Source organism: Trichosurus vulpecula, chromosome 4 (genome assembly GCF_011100635.1).
Source record: "Trichosurus vulpecula isolate mTriVul1 chromosome 4, mTriVul1.pri, whole genome shotgun sequence".
NCBI lineage: Eukaryota > Metazoa > Chordata > Mammalia > Diprotodontia > Phalangeridae > Trichosurus > Trichosurus vulpecula.
In genome coordinates this window covers 198603835-198624403 of record NC_050576.1, presented here as the reverse complement: position 1 = coordinate 198624403, position 20569 = coordinate 198603835, and the positions used below count along the sequence as shown (strand labels likewise).

Genomic DNA, 20569 nt, shown 5'->3' with positions numbered 1-20569 from the left:
TTACAAAAATTCACACTGCATACGTAATATTCTTATAGAGCAGAATATTCTTGTATGAAGAGAAATTAATATACAAAGAATATCAGCAGGTGACTTGTCCAACATCTTTCAAGAATGGATTAGTTGACGAAATTTCTTATTTCCAATCTCCTCTAATATAAATGAAGATCAAGTCCCTAACAAATATCACCAAGATGATTTTTAAAAAATATCTTTTAATATTTAAAGTGAAACATGATACACAGGAAAAATTATATTTCCTACCAAACGTAGGACTTTGTTCTATTTCGTTACGACTTCACTTGAGTCTGGTTATATACTATATTCACAATTACAAGGAATGAATCTTTATCAAGACTGTTTGGATACCCCACCTTTAAAAAATATAAGTTGGGCTCTCTAGAAGTACCTGATTTGTCGTTTCAAAATGTCACCTCGTAAATATGGGGCTAATAATATTTCATAAAATTTACCATCACTAATTTACTAGTTCACATCTAGATATTCTTCAATATCTCCATAGCCATAAGGCATACAAGTTATCAAAATAAAAGTATGTGAGTGGTCTCCCAAGTTGGATTATCTAGAAAAGTTCAAATTTCAGTAATAGCGAAAAGATCCCTGAATAGATTTAGAGACCTCTTTCAGAAGGCCAAGATACTACTATTTTGTACAATGTTAAACGTATCACATTATAAATAACACAAGATTTATTTTTAATGCAAAAGTCACAGGAAATGAGTTTATGAGAACTTGAACTTCAAATCACTTCTAAACTATAAATTATTTCACTTTAATATGCCATCTGATAAAGCTGTAGTGTAAGAAACCTATTAAGTATGTTTGTGATTCAACTCTGCTGAATTCCTGTTTTATTTTTAATATTCTGACTTTAAATGCCTGAATAGTTTTAAAGAAGCATATGGCTCTTGATAAATCTCAAACTAGATATAGATGAAATATGTAATTTTTCAATATGTAATTTTTTTTTGCTTAAATCCTGCCAAAGGTATATAAATGCATAAGATTTTACTATTTAAACTTAAATATCTTCTGCTGGGAGGAAAGTTTGACATTATCAGAATTGTCATGATGGCTTCTTTTGAATGTCTTCAAGGTGGAATGTGATGTGGTAGAAAGAACACTCATGTGGAGTTCAGCAGATCTGCCATATGTACCTATGCACTGAACAGAGGTCAAGGGTGCCTGGATATGCAGACACATTGCAGGCAGAGCTTTGCTGCTGGTATTTCCAGGGAAGAACCAGAATGGTCACCTGAGGGTATGTCTGGCATGGGTGGCCTATGCTTCTGTGCCATAAACTTTATGTGACTTTGTCATCCTAGATACACCATGAGGTGGTTCGATTTGGGGCAAGTCACTTGATCTTCTCAGCGTGTTTTCCTACTTGTCAAAAAAGAGAGTTGAGTGAAATGATCTCCATTGTCTCCACCAACTCTAAATTTCTGTAATTTCATAGGTTCTCCACTTTGCTCCCATAGAAGGTTTTCCAGCTATCAGTACTGTCCCTCACAGTCTTTGCTAGGCCACAGGAACTATGTAAATAACATAAGATGTAAAAAATAAAGACGTACAGTGACAACCTAAAGTAACTAATCAATACAGTTACTACAAAAAGGAGAACTTAAATATACTTTACATTGTCTATTAGTTTTTTAAAAAACATGGATTATCTAGGGTATAAATAATTTGATTGTTCAAAAACATTTACTGCTACGAAAGGGAAAATTTATTGAGTATGAGACACTCACAAACCAAATAAACTATAAACCACCACACAATAGTAAGTCAGAGCACTACTTAATCAAAGTGAATCAGAAAACACTATTAAACCTGTTTTATTTCTTTAAAAAACAACACACACACAAAACAAAAAAGAAAGGGATTCTAATAACAAAGTATATGTTTGGCATCTAGTAGCAAATCATGGATTTTGTTTAGGGCCTATATAGAAAATGAGTTCCATTTAAATAACCATCAACTGTAACTGAACTGTGTTCAATTCTTAGAACACTTTCCATCAATTCTATTTAAGCATCAGTTATTGGCCTTCCCATCAACACAATTTTTCATGATTTTTGACAAGAACAATTTATTACAGTTAAAAAGGCTTATGCCACACCCTGCACCAAGATAAAGTAAAAACTTCACATTTCAGTTTCTCAAGAATTCTTGCTACTGCTCACTACAAGAAATCCCCCCAAATTTTCAAGGCAGGGGAGGCCTTTTGGGAGGGTTTAAATCTCTCAAAAACAAGATGTTGTGACAAAAGTGTACCTTTAAATAGCAGATACCTGAGAGTAAGAATTGAAAAATCTCTATCAATTGACAATCCTCCAAAATGTTTCCACGCTAAAGTAAGATCAAATGTAGAAGGGGCCACAGATCCATAATCCAACCACCCTTTTTCCTTAAAAAAACGAGGAAAATAATGCCCCTGGACATTAAGTGATTTGTCTAAGATCCACAGATAAGTGTCAGAGGCAGGATTTGAACTTAGGCCTCTAACTCCAGTTGTTCCACAATGCCTCCAATAATTATTAGGCCTTTGAAGAATAATATAACTGCAAAGTTGGGGGAAAAAAACTTTAGTTTTGGCCTTAGATCTATCCATTACTTAAACTGACACAGCAGACTACAGGCTACCTTTTAATATTACTTAACATTAATCTATATAGAACAGGGTTTTAACCTGGTGTCTGTGAATTTTTCAAGAAATATTTTGATAAGCATTTCACCAGAACTGGCTTCCTTTTTAATCCTACAAATTTGATTTTATGCTTTCAAAAACATTATCCTGGCACTGCCGGAGGATACGACACCAAAAAAGGTTACAACTCTGTTCCAGAAGATTAAGAGCTGGAGAAGCATAGATCCAAGAGCGATCACACATGGGCACACATCCCCTGATCTAGAAGAGTGAAGAATTAGAAAAACACAGATTCCCAGAGCCGTTTGAGCTCTCAGATCTCTACCACTCCAACACTTACTTTTTAAACCACATGATCTCTTCGGGATCGGCAATGCCAAAATCTCGAATCTTCTTCACCATCGCGGCACTCTTTTTGACAGATATCTCATAGCGCTGACTCCGGGTAAGGAAATTCAAGTCTTCATGCTTAAAATCCGGATCGCTCATAATCATGTTCTCTGAAGTTTGGAAGGAAGAGGGGGAGACACAAAATTTAGAAACTCATTGCCATCCCACCCCCACCCCCACCCCCGCCCAGGAGATCGAGTAAGAGGCGTTTTTAAATGCTAAACTCAGGGAATAAAAAGGAAGGCAGGAGACAGCTCCGACTCTTCAAGAGGTTATGGTTTAATGGGGGACACAACATATGTCTAAGTTGGAGACGATCAACAGAGTAAAGGCACCAGAATTAAGGGAGGGGGCGCTTCTAGCAGAAGATGGGATTTTGGCTGAATCTTCAAGGAAGGCAGGAGGCGGAGAAGCTCAAAGCCAATTACAAGCGAGGGTTCCCTGCAATTCCCTAGCAGCCATAGGGGCATACCTGAGTATGGGGGGCCTGACCTCACCCCGAGCCCCTGCAGCCCCTCCGGGGTCCCGCCCAGCGGCTCTCACCGATCTCCCGGCGGCGCCGGGTCCTCTCGGGGCCCCCATCCAGGATGTAAGTGAGTTTCTCCGGATCGAAGCTGGCGGAGTCCCGCTCCCTGCGCAAGTCTGGGTTCATGGTAACGGCGGTGATAGGGCAGAAGGTTGTGGCGATCAGAAGTCCTCGGCTCTAGCAGCCTGTTCACTCCCTTCTACGGCTCCAGAGTGTCTGGCCGCATCAAGACAGGCCCCTAAGACATGCAGCGCCGCCCCACGTCCGCCCTCGCTCTAGGCACGTGACCGCGGCCCTGCGCCCTGGGGGTGGAGAAGGCCTCGGCCTAGAGAGAGCGGAGCTCGGCCCGCCCCCGAGCAGGAGAAGGAGGCGGGGAGAGGGCTGGGCCACCGCTAGTTCGCTCGAGGAGTGCAAGCCGGGCTGTGGGGCGGAACGTGGGGCAAAGGGCGCCGCCCCATCTCGCCTCCGCCACGCAGGTCCAGCGTACGACATAGCGTCATCCTGCCTCCCGCCTCCTGTCTCTGACGGCCTTGCTCCCGTCACGTGATGTACTCTTGTTCACGTGGGGGGAAGATCTCTCTTTTCTCTCCTCCCACACATCGTCTACCCCCACCGCGGAACGCTACGACTGTGGGAACCTTGGGACAGGTGGGTGAGGGGATAGGGATTGGGGCGGGAAAGTGACAACGGGGACAGAGATGCCCCGCGCCTGCGCCTCGGAGCCTCGGTCCGACTTCCTCCCTCCGCCCCCGCAACCGGAAGTCGAGGACAAAGGCGGGCCGGAAGTCGGCGAGAAGGTGACCTTCCCCAGAGCGAAGAGAGCCTGGGATCCTTCGGTGGAAGCCTGGGGTTCTCCAGCACCCTGCTCTCGCAATGGGGAAGAAGTTTTAGCTGCGGAGCCATTTTTTTTTTAAATGAGTGGTGCTGTGAATTTCCTGGGTGCCCAAAAGCATGATTTCTCCCTTCTCCCCTGGAGCGCCTCGATTCCTTTGTGATTCAGGCCTCGTAACACGTTCTGCCAGAACCCTTTTTAAATCCCCTCCCAGATTATCTCCCATTTATCTTGTCTCTATCTTGTCGGTACTTCGGAGTTTGCGTCCACCTCGTTAGAGTGTGAGCATGTTGAGGGCAGGGACTGTCTTCTGCCTTTCTTTGTATCCCCAGGGCTTAGGAGTGTACCTGTCAAAGGAAGCCGGCCGTAATAATTCTTTAACGATTTAGTATCATCCTACACACATCTCTGTGTTAGACATGGAGAACAAGGTTAAAGGGATTTAGAGCTGGAAGGCACACTCGCTCAAGGGAAATAATACTTAATTTTAAATGAGTGTTGGGTTCAAATCCCGATGCTGATATCAATTATCTGTGTGACCTCGGGCAGGTCACTTAACTCCCCTGGGCCTAAACTTTCTCACCTGTAAAATGAGGGCAACTGACAACACCTAACTCAGGTGTCAAACACAGACCTGGCTTGCAGCACTCTTGAGTGTTAAAGGAATCAGGTTAAAATGCAATTGGGGAATATTTGCCAAAATAAAAATACAATGAAAGATAATGTTAATATGTGGATTTTCTAAATCAATTATTCCCCTTTGGGGATCCTTATGTATTGTTTAGTGACCCCATTTCTATTTGAGATTGATGCCTCTGGATGACCTTCAATACTGTGCACTCATCTTGCAAAAGAAGAATGGATTCCAAATGGTAGAGCTGGGACTCAAAATCTGCATCTTATAATTCTTCATATGTTTCTCACTTAATCATATTGCCTCAGTAAACGTTTTTCAAAGGTTATCAGAGGTGCCTGGTGGTATAGTGGACTTAGCCTGGAATCAGGAAGACATGAGTACAAATTCAGCCTCAGCCCTAGTTGTGTGACCCTGGGCAAGTCTCCTTCTCAACTCTAAAATGGGGATGGTAATAGCACCTACCTCACAAGGTAAAGATCAAGTGACAATCTTTATGAAAATCAAATGAGATAATATTTGTTAAAAAAAAAAAGCTGTTAGCACAGTGCTTGGCATATAGTAGGTGCTATATAAATGCTTTTTCCCTCCCTAAATTTCCTCCCCCTCTCCTTAAAGTGTCTACATGTACAAAGCCGCTATGTGAAAGTGAGACATGAAATAAAGCTGCTTCTGTTGAACAACAGAAGAATTTTAAATGACTATCATAAGGCACATGTGGATGAGAGCAGGCTATAGCAGTAACTAAGGTCATCAAGGAACTGTATGATAGAAAAAGACAATGGTTGATCAGGTGATGAGAAGGAGGGATCCCAAGTGGTCAGCTAGTTTGCTTCACCAGCACCCTTGAAATCAATGTCAAGAGAAAATGTAGAAGGCCTCTTCCAGGTGGTGAATTTATGGGAGGAAATGAACAAGGATGGGCAGGTGTTGACAGATTGTGATCTGAATCCTTGGAATTCCCTAATTAATGAGACAGATTCATTGGAGTACTCGAGAAAATACATATACAAAGGCATGGCAGATACTAGGCTCCTGGACCCTGCTTTCACCATAGAGTTGTAGAGCTAGAAGACCTTAGAGATCATACAGGGCAATATCTTCATTTTACATATGCGGGAACAGACCATGAGAATTGAAGGGACTTGCATAAAGTCATAGAGAGTAAGGGCCAGGCTTGAATTCCAAGTCTTTGACTCCAAATCCAGCGCTCTTTGCATTATACTTTGTTATCTTTTTCAATCTAATAATGGGGGGAAAGACTATGATGCAAAGGAGAGTGGGATAAGTACAATCTGTTCAAAGTATTATGAAAAATTTGAGAAAATATGGATCACTTTCAGCTGGAGGAGTCAAGGAAATCTTTATGTAAGAAGTGGCAAAGAGAATTAGGTTTTGAATGATGGCAGTGACTCCAAACAAATGGAGATGGGGTGGGAGTGCATTCCAGAAATCAGGGATACGTGAGCATTGTGGAGGTAGGATAGGGCAGACCAAGAATGGAAGATGTAGTCTAGTTTGTGGGCATAAACTGCACAGACAGAGGTAAAGGTCTAGTATATACCAAAATATTTACAACAGAGCTCTTTGTGGTGGTAGAGACCTGAAGACAGTGAGTGATTGCTGGATTAGAAAAGCTGAACAAAGCTATGGCATATAAATATCATGGGAGACTGTTTATAGTAAGAAATGGTAGATATGAAGAATTCAGAAAAAACATGGGAAGATTTGTATGAACTGATGTGAAGTGAATGAGAGAAGTATACAAAAAATGTAAACAATGGCTGCTACAATATTAATGAAAATATCACTAAACAAGATAGAACTCTACCAGAAAAACCAGTGAAGGTTTTCGAAAACAGATAATGAAACCTAATATCTCACCACAAAGAAGCAGGAAACTAGTAGGACAAAACATTTTATAGGTTGGCAGATATGGCCTCCATATTATGTGTTTTTGCTTGCTTGTTTTTCTTTGCTGTAAGGAAGTTTTCGTTCTGGAGGAGAAAAGTTGAAATGACTGATATAAAGGGAAAAGAAAGTAATCTAGCTGGAATGTGCAGTACATGAAGGAAAGTAGATGAAAGAAGACTAGAAAAGTGAGTTGGAGCCAGATTCTGGAGGGCCTTGAATAGTGTGATAAAGAATTTATACTTTTATTCAGTATGCAGTAGGGAACATTTAAGGTTTTTTTTAAATAAAGAGATGGTGCAATCTAAGCTTTGCATTGGTATCCAAATGATAGGTAATGAAAACTTAAACTGGGGTGATTACAGGGAAATGAAAAAGTGGGAACAGATCCAAGAAATATTTCCAGAAAGAGGATTAAGTAGGGTTGGGGCTTTGTACCAGGTCGATGATAGCAGTTGAGCACGTCATGCCTAAGTACTCCTGTTCCTGTCTTATATTTTAGGTTGTATTTATGTAGTATTTGTTCTATTGCTAGTTATGCCTCTGTTGCCAGGATAGAAACATAGGACTTACCACCTGATCATATATGAAGGTTGGGAGAGAGTTAGATTAAATAGGCCTGTGTGGCTGTGAATAATGGAAATAGAGAAACTAGGTTTTTGAGGAAAGATCAGTTCAATTTTGGACACATTGAGCTTGAAGTATGGTATCAGCAGGACATTGAAGTGAAGTTGTCCAGCCTGGAATTCAAAGAAGTTGAAAATAAACACATAGTTTTGTGAATAATCTGCATAGAGATGATCATAGCTATGGGAATGAATGAGATCCACAAGGGAAAGAGTCTAGAGAGAGAAGAGGCTAAAACTTTGAGAGATGTCTATGTTTAAGAGACAGAAGGAGGATGAGGAGCCGGTAAAACGCTTTCAGAAAGCATGGAATACTTTGGTCTTCTTCCAAATGAAGGATGAACCACAATACCACCCTGGGCAATTCTCTAAGATGATAAATTATTGAGTTGCTGATCTTCATTGAAGAAAGAGAGTTCCATAAACTGTGCCTACACTGATGAAATCAAATCCGCACCTTTGTCTTTAGGACTTATATTACAGGGTTGTTGCAAAAGATGAAATAATATGAAGAGTGCTTTACAAACCTTTAAAGCACTATGTAAATGTCAGTTATGATGATGATTGATTGATAATGGCCCCTTTCCTAGACTCTGAGCTCTGATAGGGAGAGTGTGATCAGATTTTCCAGAATATTCTATCTTAGCACTTGGCCCAGTACTTTGCTCAGAGCAGGCATTTAATAAATTCTTAATGAGGAAAATGATAAATGTTGGAAAAGATGTGGGAAAATTGGAACGCTAATGCATTGTTGGTGGAGTTGTGCATTGATCCAACCATTCTGGAGAACAATTTGGAACTATGCCTAAAGAGCTATAAAACTGTGCCTACCCTTTGTCCTAGCAGTACCACTTCTAGGCCTGTATCCCAAAGAGATCATTAAAAGTAGGAAACAGACCCACATGTACAAAAATATTTGTAGCAGCTCTTTTTGTGGTGGCCAAGAATTGGAAATCAAATAGATGCCCGTCAACTGGGGAATGGCTGAACAAGTTGTGGTATATGAATGTAATGGAATACTATTGTTGCATAAGAAATGATGAGTAGGTGGACTTCAGAAAAACCTGGAAAGACTTACATAAACTGATACTGAGTGAAGTGAGCAGAACCAGGAGAACATTGTATACAGTAACAGCAACATTGTGCAATGGCCAACTTTGATAGACTTAGCTCTTTTCAGTAATGCAATGATCTAAGAAAATTCCAAAAGACTCTGTGGTGGAAAATGCTCTCCACATCCGGAGAAAGAACTATGGAGTCTGAATGCAGATCAAAGCATACTGTTTTTCCTTTTTTTTTTTTCCTTTCTCATGGTTTTTCCCTTTGGTTCTAATTCTTCTTTACAGTATGACTAATATGCAAATAAACAAGTAAATATCTGTTGAATGACTGAACAAAGGAATGACTAGACAAAGTAGTGCCAAAAATTGTCTTTTATTAAATCATATTTAGAATTTGAATTTTTCAAAGTGAGTGAGGTTTTACTGGATTTTCAAAGACAGCAAATATTTGCAGACTTTAAAGTGCTATGTTAATATCCTTGAATGACATCTTTGCAAAGTGCTTGGAGAGCTGGCTTCCTTCAGAGCCAGGAAAACCCGGGTTCAAGGGCCACATCTGATACATGCTGCCACTTAATTTCTTAATGCTCTGGGTAATTAAGACTTTACATTGAAGAGAAGGCACTGACCTGCATTGGGAGAGAAGTATCTTAAACTTCTGAAATAAATCACAGCTCCAGCCTCTATCCCCTAGATAAATGGCAATTAACATGATTATTTTAATATTATAATGCTGCATAGAAAGTCGGAGTGGAAAATATGGTACATTTCTCCCTTGAGGCAGTCGTCCTTGCCCTCCCCCATATATCCCTTTTACTCTAGTTGGCATCTGGACAAGCAGGGTGATGATGCTTTGCTGTTATGCAATCTTGAAAATGCTCTTTATTTATTTATTAGTCTGTGAATTTGCCAAGAGCACTGCTGAGAAGATAAAGAAGTGAGTTGTGTACTCTCCTGGGCATTTTTGATGACTGGATCAAAGGTTGTGTCAACTAACTTTCATAAGGATGTTATAACCCTATTTCACAGTGGATAGAGTATTAGGCCAGAAGTCAGGAAGACTTTTCTTTTTGAGTTTAAATCTAGCCTCAGACACATCCTAGCTGTGTGACGCTGGCCCAGTCGCTTCACCCCAGTTTCCTCATCTGTGAAATGAGCTGGAGAAAGAAATGGCAAAACCACTCCAGTGTCTTTGCCAAGAAAACCCCAAACGAGGTCACAAAGAGTTAAACACTACTGAAAAATGACTCGGCAGCAACAGTCCTATTTCTTTACTTTCTATCGTGTCTACTTTCTGACCGTGACAAGGAACAGTGGGAAATTAACCCTTTCAGGATTTTTTTTCATTAAATTTCTTTTCCTGACCAGTAGAGATGTTTGATTCTTATACTTAAAAAAAAAAATCAATCAGGACATGGATATTTTCATTACAGGGCTCTTCACTTTGCCCTCTGATGATCCAGTTTACAAAAATTCAGTTTACCATACGTCTGTTATCTAAAACAACACATACTATGTAGATATCCTGTGTTGGCAGAAAATGCCTTTCTGAAAGTCATGTTATAATGGTACTTTCCAGCCTGTTCAATATGGAATAAAACCTTTTTTTTTTTTTAACGTTTCTTCCTTGATTTCTTATTTTGTGTTTACCTTGACCAGTGATTTAGCCCTGTTTTCTGAGGTATGTTCTCCTATCTTTAAGTAGGCAAGTCAATGGTTATGGCCTTCCAAAGCAACCTTCTCTTTTCTCTACTTCTTATAATATTTAATATTAGAAGTAATTTCTCAGAAGCAGTGGCCTGAAAAAGAGAGAAGTTCTCTTGGCTGAGGTGACTCTCTTCTCTCTACACCCATCATTAAACCTAGCCTGACAACTTCTCTGAAAACTTCAGAGAAAGATTCAGGTAATACTATGAACTTCTTTAAAACAAAACAAACCCTTTTATTGATGCCTTTTTGTTTTTATGACTGTCATTTCCAGACAAACCCTTCCCTTCTCCAACCACCTCTTCCCCCTAGAACTCAATCTCCCCCTGTAACAAAGGAAAACAACTAAGCAAAAATGACACAGTGATTGAGTCAGACTACATATGCAACATTCATTCAATCATTCATTCAATAAACATTTATTAAGCACCTACTACATGAAAGACACTGGGGATACAAAAAGAGGCAAAAGACAGTCCCTGCCCTCAAGGAGCTAGTGGGGGAAACAACCTGCAAATCTATGCAAAGCATAGCCGGATAAACAGGAAATGATTAACAGAGGAAGGCGCTGGAATTAAGAGGGTTTAGGGAAGGCTTCCTGTAGGAGGTGAGATTTTAGTTGGGACTGTGCCACTAGTCTCCCACCTCATTCTCAAAAGTAGAGAGATAGATTTATTTCACAATCTGTTCTTACGGTCCATTACTGGTTTTTCAGTTACTTGAGAGTTCAGTTTTATTCCATTGTTGTAGTTGTTGTGTTCATGGTTCAGTTTTTTCATTCTGCATCAGTTCATACAAGTCTTCCTATGTTTTTCTGAATTCCTCATATGACCTTTATTTTTTTAAAACTTTTTATAGCTATTTTTGATTTTATATCACCTTTATCTCCCAGCATATTCCTCCCCTAACCCAGAGAGCAATTCCTTTTAACAAAGAATATAAAAGAGAATTTAAAAAGCCACACCACTAAACTGGCGAACACATCCGCAAAGAACAATACATGTAGAATTCTACATAGTGGAATAATACAAACCTTAACCTCTGCAAAGAAGGATCAGAAGTGTAATTTCCTTTCTTTTCTTGAAGGCCAAACTTGGTAATTATAATTATACAAACTATTCATGAACAGGGGATTTTCCATTTTATGACTTGTTCACTGCAACCCCCAGTTTCCTTCCCCCTCACTGCCCAGAGGCATCCCAAGTTGGCTCCACATGTTGGCATCATGTTTCTAGCTCTCTGTCTTTTCTTTCTGTTTTCTTTGCTGCTTCCACATCTGCTCAGTGGCAGCTGAGAAAACTCAGCTCTCGTCTCTCTACATTTGAAGATTTTTTTCCATCTTCGTGGCTTCAGCTATTAACTTTCTGGATGATCCTCAATCTCATAGCTCTAGGTCTGAGCTCCAGGCCTGCATCCATCACTGATAACTAGAAGTTTCTATTTGTTATCTTCTATTATTACTATTCAGTTTATCGAACATTTTTTGGTTCAGTTGTGAGATTTTCTTGACAAAGATACTTCAACAAATGAGGAAACTGAGTCAAGCAGGGTTAAATGTCTTGCCCAAGGGTCACCCAGCTAAGTAAGTGTCTGAGGCTAGATTTGAACCCACAAAGAGGAGTCTTCTAGACTCCAGGCCTGGCATTCTAGCCACTGTGCCACCTAGCTGCCTCACCTATTTTATATAAGGCACTATGTTAAAGATGCTGGTTACAAAGACAAGAAATAGGTCTCTCCTCACTGCAGCAGGTGGAATAGGGCTCCTGAAATTTAAAGGAATTTAAAAATGTAGAGTCTTGATTTGTTTCTCCTACCCATTTCAATTGCTTCACTTGCCTCTCCAAATGATTTAGTAACCTGTATCCCCCCCTAGGGAGGGGAAAAGCAAACACGTAAGACTTACATGTCCAATGGAGATTTATGAAATGATATTCTTATAGTCAGCTGGGAGTGGGAGTAAGATGATACAGGCTTATCAATCTTCATCCAGGTTGGGGAAATGGTGTAGCAGTTCCAAATATTGGGGTGAGATAGCAGCTCCCTTGATTGAGGTGCCAAAAAAAACCCACAACCCAAAAACAAATACAAAAGAGAGAAAAAAAGTGGGGGGGATAAAAAGACGAGCATAAAGTGTGCCTCGATCTGCATTCATACTTCATAGTTCTTTCTCTGGATGTAGATAGTATTCTCCATCGTGGGTCCTTTGGAGTTGTCTTTGCACATTGTGTTGCTGAGAAGAGCAAAGTCTGTCAGAGTTAGTCCTCACAGAATTCATATATCTGTGGTTGTGTATAATGTTCTCCTGGCTCTGCTCCGCTCACTCAGCGTTATGTTGTGTAGGTTTTTCCAGGTTGTTATGAAGTCCATATCCCCATTTCTTATAGCACAATATTATTCCATTACCTTCATATACCACAGCTTGTTCAGCCATTCCCCAATTGATGGTCATCCCTTTGATTTCCAATTCTTAGCTATCACAAAAAGAGCCGCTATAAATATTTTTGTAGATATGAGTCCTTTTCCCACTTGTGTGATCTCTTTGGGATACAACCCTAGAAGTGGTATTTCTGGGTCAAAGGGTATGAACATTTTTATAGCCCTTTGGGCATAGTTCCAAATTGCTCTCCAAAATGGCTGGATCAGTTCACAACTCCACCAGCAATGTAACAATGTTCCAATTTTCCCACATCCTCTCCAGCATTTATCATTTTCCTGTTTTGTTATTTTAGCCAGTCTGACAGGAGAGAGATGGTATCTAAGAGCTGTTTTAATTTGCATTTCTCTAATCAGTAGTGATTTCAAGCATTTTTTCATATGCCTATAGATATCTTTAATTTCTTGCTCTGAAAACTGTCTGTTCATATCCTTTGACCATTTCTCAACTGGGGAATGACTTGCATTCCTATATATTTGGTTCAGTACCCTGTATATTTTGGAAATGAGGCCTTTATCAGTGACACTAGTTGTAAAGATTTTCTCCCAATTTTCTGCCTCCCTCCTAATCTTTGTTGCATTGGCTTTTTTTGTACAAAAACATTTCAATTTAACATAATCAAAATTATCCATTCTGCATTTTGTAATGCTCTCTATCTCTTGTTGGGTCATGAATTCTTTTCCATAAATCTGATAAGTAAACTATTCCTTGCTCTCCCAAATTGCTTATAGTTTCAGCCTTTATTCCTAAATCATGAACCCATTTTGACTTTATTTTGGTATATGGTGTAAGATATTGGTCTATGCCCAGTTTCTGCCCTACCATTTTCCAATTTTCCCAGCAGTTTTTGTGAAAGAGTGAATGCTTAGCTTAGAAGCTGGCCTCTTTGGGTTTATCAAAGAGGAGATTGCTATAGTTGTTGACTTCTCCATCTTGTGTACCTATCCTATTCCACTGATCCACAACTCTGTTTCTTAGCCAGTACCAGGTAGTTTTGATGACTGCTGCTCTATAATACAGTTTAATATCTGGTATGGCTAGGCCACCTTCTCTAGCATTTCTTTTCATTAGTACCCTAGATATTCTAGACCTCTTGTTCTTCCAGATGAATTTTGTTATTATTTTTTATCCAGCTCTGTAAAATAATTTTTTGGTAATTCAATTGGTATGGCACTGAATAGATAGATTAATTTAGGTAAAATTGTCATTTTTATTATATTAGCTCAGCCTAACCATGAGCAACTGATATTATTCCATTTATTTAGATCTGACTTTATTCGCGTGGAAAGTGTTTCATAATTATGTTCATACAGGCCCTGGGTTTATCTTGGCAGATAAACTCCCAAATATTTTATAGTGTCTACAGTAACTCTGAATGGAATTTCTTTTTCTATCTCTTGCTGTTGGGCTTTGTTAGTAATGTATAGGAATGCTGAGGATTTATGTGGGTTTATTTTATATCCTGCAACTTTGCTAAAGTTGTTTATTATTTCCACTAGTTTTTTACTTTATTCTCTAGGATTCTCTAAGTAAATCATCATATCATCTGCAAAAAGTGATAATTTAGCTTCTTCTCCTATTCTCTTATTGCTACAGCTAACGTTTCTAGTACCAAATTGAATAATAGGGGTGACAATGGACATCCTTGTTTCACCCCTGATCTTATTGGGAATGCATCTAGCTTATCCCCATTACAAATAATGCTTGTTGATGGTTTTAAATAGATGCTATTTATAATTTTAAGGAAGGCTCCATTTATTCCTATGCTTTCTAGTGTTTTTAATAGGAATGGGTGTTCTATTTTGTCAAAGGCTTTTTCTGCATCTATTGAGATGATCATATGGTTTCTGCTAGTTTTGTTTTTGATATGGTCAATTATGCTAATCGTTTTCCTAATATTGAACCAGCCTTGCATTCCTGGAATAAACCCTACCTGGTCATAGTGTATTATTCTGGTGATAAGTTGCTGCAATCTTTTTGCTAATATTTTATTTAAAAATTTTGCATCAGTATTCATTAGGGAAATTGGTCTATAATTTTCTTTCTCTGTTTTGACTCTACCTGGCTTGGGTATTAGTACCATATTTGTGTCATAAAACGAATTTGGTAGGACTCCTTCTTCACCTATTTTCCCAAATAGTCTACAAAGTATAGGAATTAATTGTTCTTTAAATGTTTGATAGAATTCACATGTAAAACCACCTGGCCCTGGAGATTTTTTCCTAGGTAGTTCATTGGTGGCTTGCTTAATTTCTTTTTCTGAGATGGGGTTATTTAGAAATTTTACTTCCTTTTCTGTTAACCTGGGCAATTTATGTTTTTGTAGATATTCATCCATATCTCTAAGGTTGTCAAATTTATGGGCATACAATTGGGCAAAATAATTCCTAATTATTGTTTTGACTTCCTCTTCAACAGAGGTGAACTCACCCTTTTCATTTTTGATACAGGTAATTTGATTTTCTTCTTTCTTTTTTTAATCAAATTGACCAAAGGTTTATCAATTTTATTGGTTTTTTCATAAAACCAGCTCTTTGTTTTATTTATTAATTTAATAGTTTTCTTGGTTTCAATTTTATTAATCTCTCCTTTGATTTTCAGTATTTCTAATTTGGTATTTAATTGGGGATTTTCAGTTTGTTCTTTTTCTAGCTTTTTCAGTTGTATGCCCAAATCATTGATCTCCTTTTTCCCTATTTTATTCATGTAAGCATTTAGAGATAGAAAACTTCCCCTAAGAACTGCTTTTGCTGCATCCCATAAGTTTTGGTATGTTGTCTCATTATTGTCATTCTCTTGAATGAAGTTATTAATTGTTTCTTTGATTTGTTCTTTGGCCCACTCATTCTTTAGAATTATTTAGTTTCCAATTAATTTTTAGCTTATTTTTCCATGGTTCTTTGTTACAAATAATTTTTATTGCATCATAATCTGAAAAGTATGCTTTGACTACTTCTGCCTTTCTGCACTGGATTGTGAGGTTTTTATGCCCTAGTACATGGTCAATTTTTGAGTATGTGCCATGTACCGCTGAGAAGAAAGTATATTCCTTTTTATCTCCATTTAGTTTTCTCCAGAGGTCTATCATATCTGCCTTTTCTAAAATTCTGTTCACTTCCTTAACTTCTTTCTTATTTATTTTGAGGTTAGATTTATCAAGTTCAGAAAGGGGGAGGTTGAGGTCTCCCAATATTATAGTTTTGCTGTCTGTTTCTTCCTGTAACTCCCTTAACCTCTCCTCTAAGAATTTACATGCCATACCACTTGGTGCATAAATGTTAAACAATGATATTGCTTCATTGTTTATGGTGCCTTTTAGCAGGATGTAGTGTCCTTCCTTATCTCTTTTAATTAAATCTATCTTTACTTTTGCTTTGTCTGAGATTAGGATTGCTACACCTGCTTTTTTCACTTTAGCTGAGGTGCAATAAATTTTACTCCAGCCTTTTACCTTTACCCTGTGTGTATCCCCCTGTTTCAAATGTGTTTCTTGTAAACAGCATATTGTAGGATTGTGGTTTTTAATCCATTCTGCTATCTGCTTTTGTTTTATGGGAGAGTTCATCCCATTCACATTCACAGTTATGATTTCTAGCTGTGTCTTTTTCTCCATCCTATTTCCCCCTGTTTATGCTTTTATTTCTCCCTTTCCCCTTCCACTCCTCAACAAAGTTTTGCTTTTGACTGCCACCTTCCTCAGTTTACCCTCCCTCTTTATTCCCCTCCCTTGTCTTACCGTTTCCCACTTGCTACTTCTCCCCTCCCTTTTGACCACCCCCCTCCCTTTTTTCCCCCTTTCCCCTCCTACTTCCTGTAGGACAAGTTAGATTTCTATACTTATCAGGGTATGTTATTCCCTTCTTGAACCAGATCAGATGATGGTAAAGATCAAATACTGCTCTTCTCCCTCCCTTCTTTCCCTCTACTAAAATGTGTTTTTGTGCCTTTTCATTTGGTATAATTTACCCTTTTTCTACTACCTCCTTACCTCTTCTCTCAAAGCCCTCCCTTTACATCTCTTAATTATGTTTTTTATCCTTGTATCAGTTATTTTATACAGACATTCACAGTCTATGTGTATCCCTCTCAATTGTCATAATAGCTGTACTATCTCAAGATTGACATATATATATGTATACATATAAAACATGCATAAGATGATATAATTCTATATAAAGATGCAAATAATTTGCCCTTATTGATTAATAAGGTTTGTGGGGGTTTTTCCCCCTGTTTACCTTTTTATGTCTCTCTTGAATTTTGTATTTGTAAATCAAATTTTCCATTGAGTTCTGGCCTTTTCATCAGGAAGGTCTGGAATTCCCTTATTTCGTTGAATGTCCATCTCCTTCCCTGAAAAATTACGCTTAATTTTGTTGGATAGTTGATCCTTGGTTGTAGTCCCAGCTTCTTTGCCTTCGGAATGTCATATTCCAGTTTCTCCTGTCTTTTAAAGTGGAAGCTGAAAGATCCTGTGTCATCCTGACTGTTGTTCCACGATATTTGAATTGTTTCTTTTTGGCTGCTTGCAATATTTTTTCCTTGATTTTGTAATTCTGAAATTTGGCTATAATATTTCTTGGAGTTTTCAGTGAATTCTTTCAATGACTATTTTGCCCTCTGGTTCTAGGACCTCTGGGCAGTTTTCTTTGATAATTTCTTCGAAGATACTGTCAAGGCTCTTTTTTTCATCGTGGATTTCCGGTAGGCCAGTAACTCTTAAATTGTCTCTCCTGGATCTGTTTTCCAGGTCAGTTGTTCTCCCAATCAGATATTTCACATTTTTTTCTATTTTTTCATTCTTTACATTTTGTTTTATTACTTCTTGTTACCTCATAGAGTCATTAGCTTCCACTTGCTCAACTCTAATTTTTAGTGAGTTACTGTCTTCATTTTGCTTTTGAGTCTCCTTTTCCAATTGGTTGATTTTACCTCTCAGGGTGTCATTTTCTCTATTTAGATTCTGAATCTCTGTAGCCATTTCGCCAATCTTATTCTTTAGGGACTTGATTTTGTCAGTGGATTTTTTTTCCATTTTTTCCTTTTTTTTTCCACTTTTTCTTTTACCTCCCTAATTTGGTTTTTAAAATCCTCCTTTAGCTCTTCCAGTAATGCTTTTTGGGCGTGAGACCAGTTCACACTACCTTTTGAGGTATCACATATGGGTATAGTGTCATTGTTATCCTCTTCCAAATTGGTATTTTGATCTTGCCTGTCTCCATAAAAAGAATCAATGGTCCTTGGGTTTTTTTTTGTGTGTTTTTCATGTTGGTTAGCCTTTTCCTGGCTTTACAATAAATTTCTGCTTTTGGGGCTCAGGGCTCTCTGTCCCAGCTTTCTTATTCTGGGGATTGTGAGTCTAGTTGTTGGCTTTGTGAATTATAGCCTTCAGTTTCCTGAGGTGTGGGGGAGGGGGTCTGGCTGCCCGAAATCTCCTCTTCCCCTGGGGTTGTTCTCCAGCACTGTTGCTCTTCAGCAATGGTCTCAGCTCTTTATTGTTTGAGCTGGGTGTCTGGCACTTCCCCTGGGGGAGCAAGAGTACTTCTGGGTTCCTGGTGTTGACCCCTGCTGGCTCCGCCCCTCTGGGAATCAGGTACTCCCACTACTCGGCCACTGAAGCCCCACTTCTGTCTCTCCTCTTCCAGCGGTTTTTTTTTTTTTTTCCCAAGGAATTCTCTGGGTGGGGAGGGGAGGGATTAGAGCCGTTTACCTGGCCATTATGTCTCCCTGAAGTTCAAGAAGATGAGTTTCATACGTTTGGGCTGCAAGCCTCAGGAGTTGGTATCTAACGGTTGGTGGCCTGTCTCTTGTCGCTTCCACAGACTGCTGTCCTATGTTGGGAGGCCTGGGGATCTCCGCTGGTTTCGGGCACCTGGCTTTCTCCCAGCCTGTCTCCCACGTGGGTTTCCTGGCTGGCCGCTTCTGCTTTGGTGCCTTCTGGAGCAGCTCCACATGCCAGCGCTCTCTAAGCCTACAGATTCGTTCCTTCCGCCTTTCAGACTCTCCTGGCTTGTAAATTTGCCCCGTTCAGACTGCTCGCGGTTTGTAACTCTCTCAAATCTGCTCAAATTCACTTTTTTATAGGAATCTGACAGAAGTTGTGAGAGAGCTCCGGTAAGATGCTGTTTTCATGCGGCCATCTTGGCTCCACCCCCCCACCCCCGTCCCCCACTCAAGCATTCTTTAAGTCAATGTGGCAAAGATTTATTATGCTTTTCAGTGAGCAAGAGTTCTTAGGGAACCTGCAAACTTACAGGGGTACAGATAAAGTTTATATAGGTTAAACTTTAGTAAGACATGTGCCACATATGTTAATTAGGTGATTCAGGGTGGGATTGGGGAGTGGTCAGTTCCTAAAGGAACATGCACTTTTTGTATCTACTGTGCAGTTATCTTACCCAGAGTTCACTGGGAAATAGCCCAAGGAGGGGCTGTGTGGAGGTGTGGTTTTAGGTCTGAAATGTCACTAAGTCAACTAACATTAGGGCTGACTGGGAAATACCCAGGCTGCTCCCATCCATATCTTGTTAGACAAGATAAATGTAGGGAGTATATATATGTCTAGGTCTAACATGCATATGATAGGTCAGTGAGTAGTAAATGTCATTATGACCCAGTACACAGCCAGGTCAGCACGTACACAGCTGGCTCAAACTAATAAATGCTATAGGTACAGTTGGCTACTATATCAGGAAGAGAAATGAATGTTTTGCTAGGGCATGCTGTCCTGTTTTGCTAGAGAGAAACTGCTAGGGATAGTTTTTTGAGGCTAGGGAGAGATGTGATTTTGGGCTTGGATGTGATTTTGGAACTGGGGTTCAAGCACAGGCACCTAAGCACCCCATCACTAAGTTCCCCAACTTAACAGAATCAAATTCTAATCTCCTGCATCTGTACATTTTCAAAAATTATCCCTAATACTTGTAATACAGGAACTGTCTTTCCCTGAATACTTATCATCCTTTAAGGCTCCTCTCAAGTGTCACTTTTGTTGCAAGAATTTTCAGGCTCCTTGCAAGCCATTGCACGAATAAGCCAGCACATGTTACAGAAAGGTGCCTTGCAGTTTATCCACTAGAGTGTGATACGCCGCATCAGTTGGTGTTGGATATGTGTGTTTCACAATTCCACAGACCATGTATGTGTGTGTATATATATACACATATACAGGCTCTGGGAACCCCCTTGAACTCTCCTTGAATCTTGCCACTTTACCTGGCATTCACCTAAGGCCTTAAGCCTTCCATTATTGCATTGCCCAAATCTCTGTTACCTCTGGATTGCGTCCAGCCACTTCCCACCCTTGATCCTATCAATATCCCGTTCTATGGGTTCCTGGAGTCCAGCCTCTAGTCACCCCAGCCTGTTGGCCACCTCCATCAAGATCCCCCCTGGACCCCTCCTCTGGTCACCCCAGACTACTTGGCCACCCCTAGATTCCTCCCACAGTCTTTATAGAAGATCCATCTTGCCTTCATGAAGGTGCTCAGATTCACTCGGGCCAGCTGGTAATGTCAACGCAAGCATCACAAAGGCTCTGATTCCTTAAGAGGCTACCCACTATGACAGATTTTTAATAAGCTTTGTTTTTCTTTGGCTGAAAGAAAGCTTGAGTTGAATTTATGCAGCACCTGCATGTTGCTATTTTGGGTCCCAGCACCCCTAAACCTCAACATGCCTGTGTGTATATACATTACGTGTCTATCCCCTAAATGGCACAGTGATTAGAGTGCCCTCCCTGAAGTCAGGAAAACCTGAGTTCAAATTCAGCCCTAGC

General features: G+C 39.6%; 2 protein-coding genes across 3 annotated transcripts in view; one reads left to right on the top strand and one right to left on the bottom strand.

The window, feature by feature from the left end:
* Window positions 1-4089, bottom strand: part of ACOX1 (acyl-CoA oxidase 1) — a 47975-nt gene extending 43886 nt beyond the window's left edge. Inside the window, exons 1-2 of one of the 2 annotated variants that reach the window (XM_036754568.1) lie at window positions 3605-4089; window positions 3012-3171 (exon numbers count right to left, since the gene is read on the bottom strand). In XM_036754568.1, coding sequence (XP_036610463.1) covers window positions 3012-3171; window positions 3605-3713 — 269 coding nt within the window. In that variant the 5' untranslated portion in view covers window positions 3714-4089. The remainder of the gene's footprint in view (window positions 1-3011; window positions 3172-3604) is intronic. The other variant, XM_036754567.1, reaches the window with a different exon arrangement.
* A 13-nt stretch (window positions 4090-4102) lies between these two features.
* Window positions 4103-20569, top strand: part of LOC118846247 (cyclin-dependent kinase 3-like) — a 40132-nt gene continuing 23665 nt past the window's right edge. Inside the window, exon 1 of the mRNA XM_036754566.1 lies at window positions 4103-4235. The gene's annotated coding sequence lies outside the window, so the exon portion shown is untranslated. The remainder of the gene's footprint in view (window positions 4236-20569) is intronic.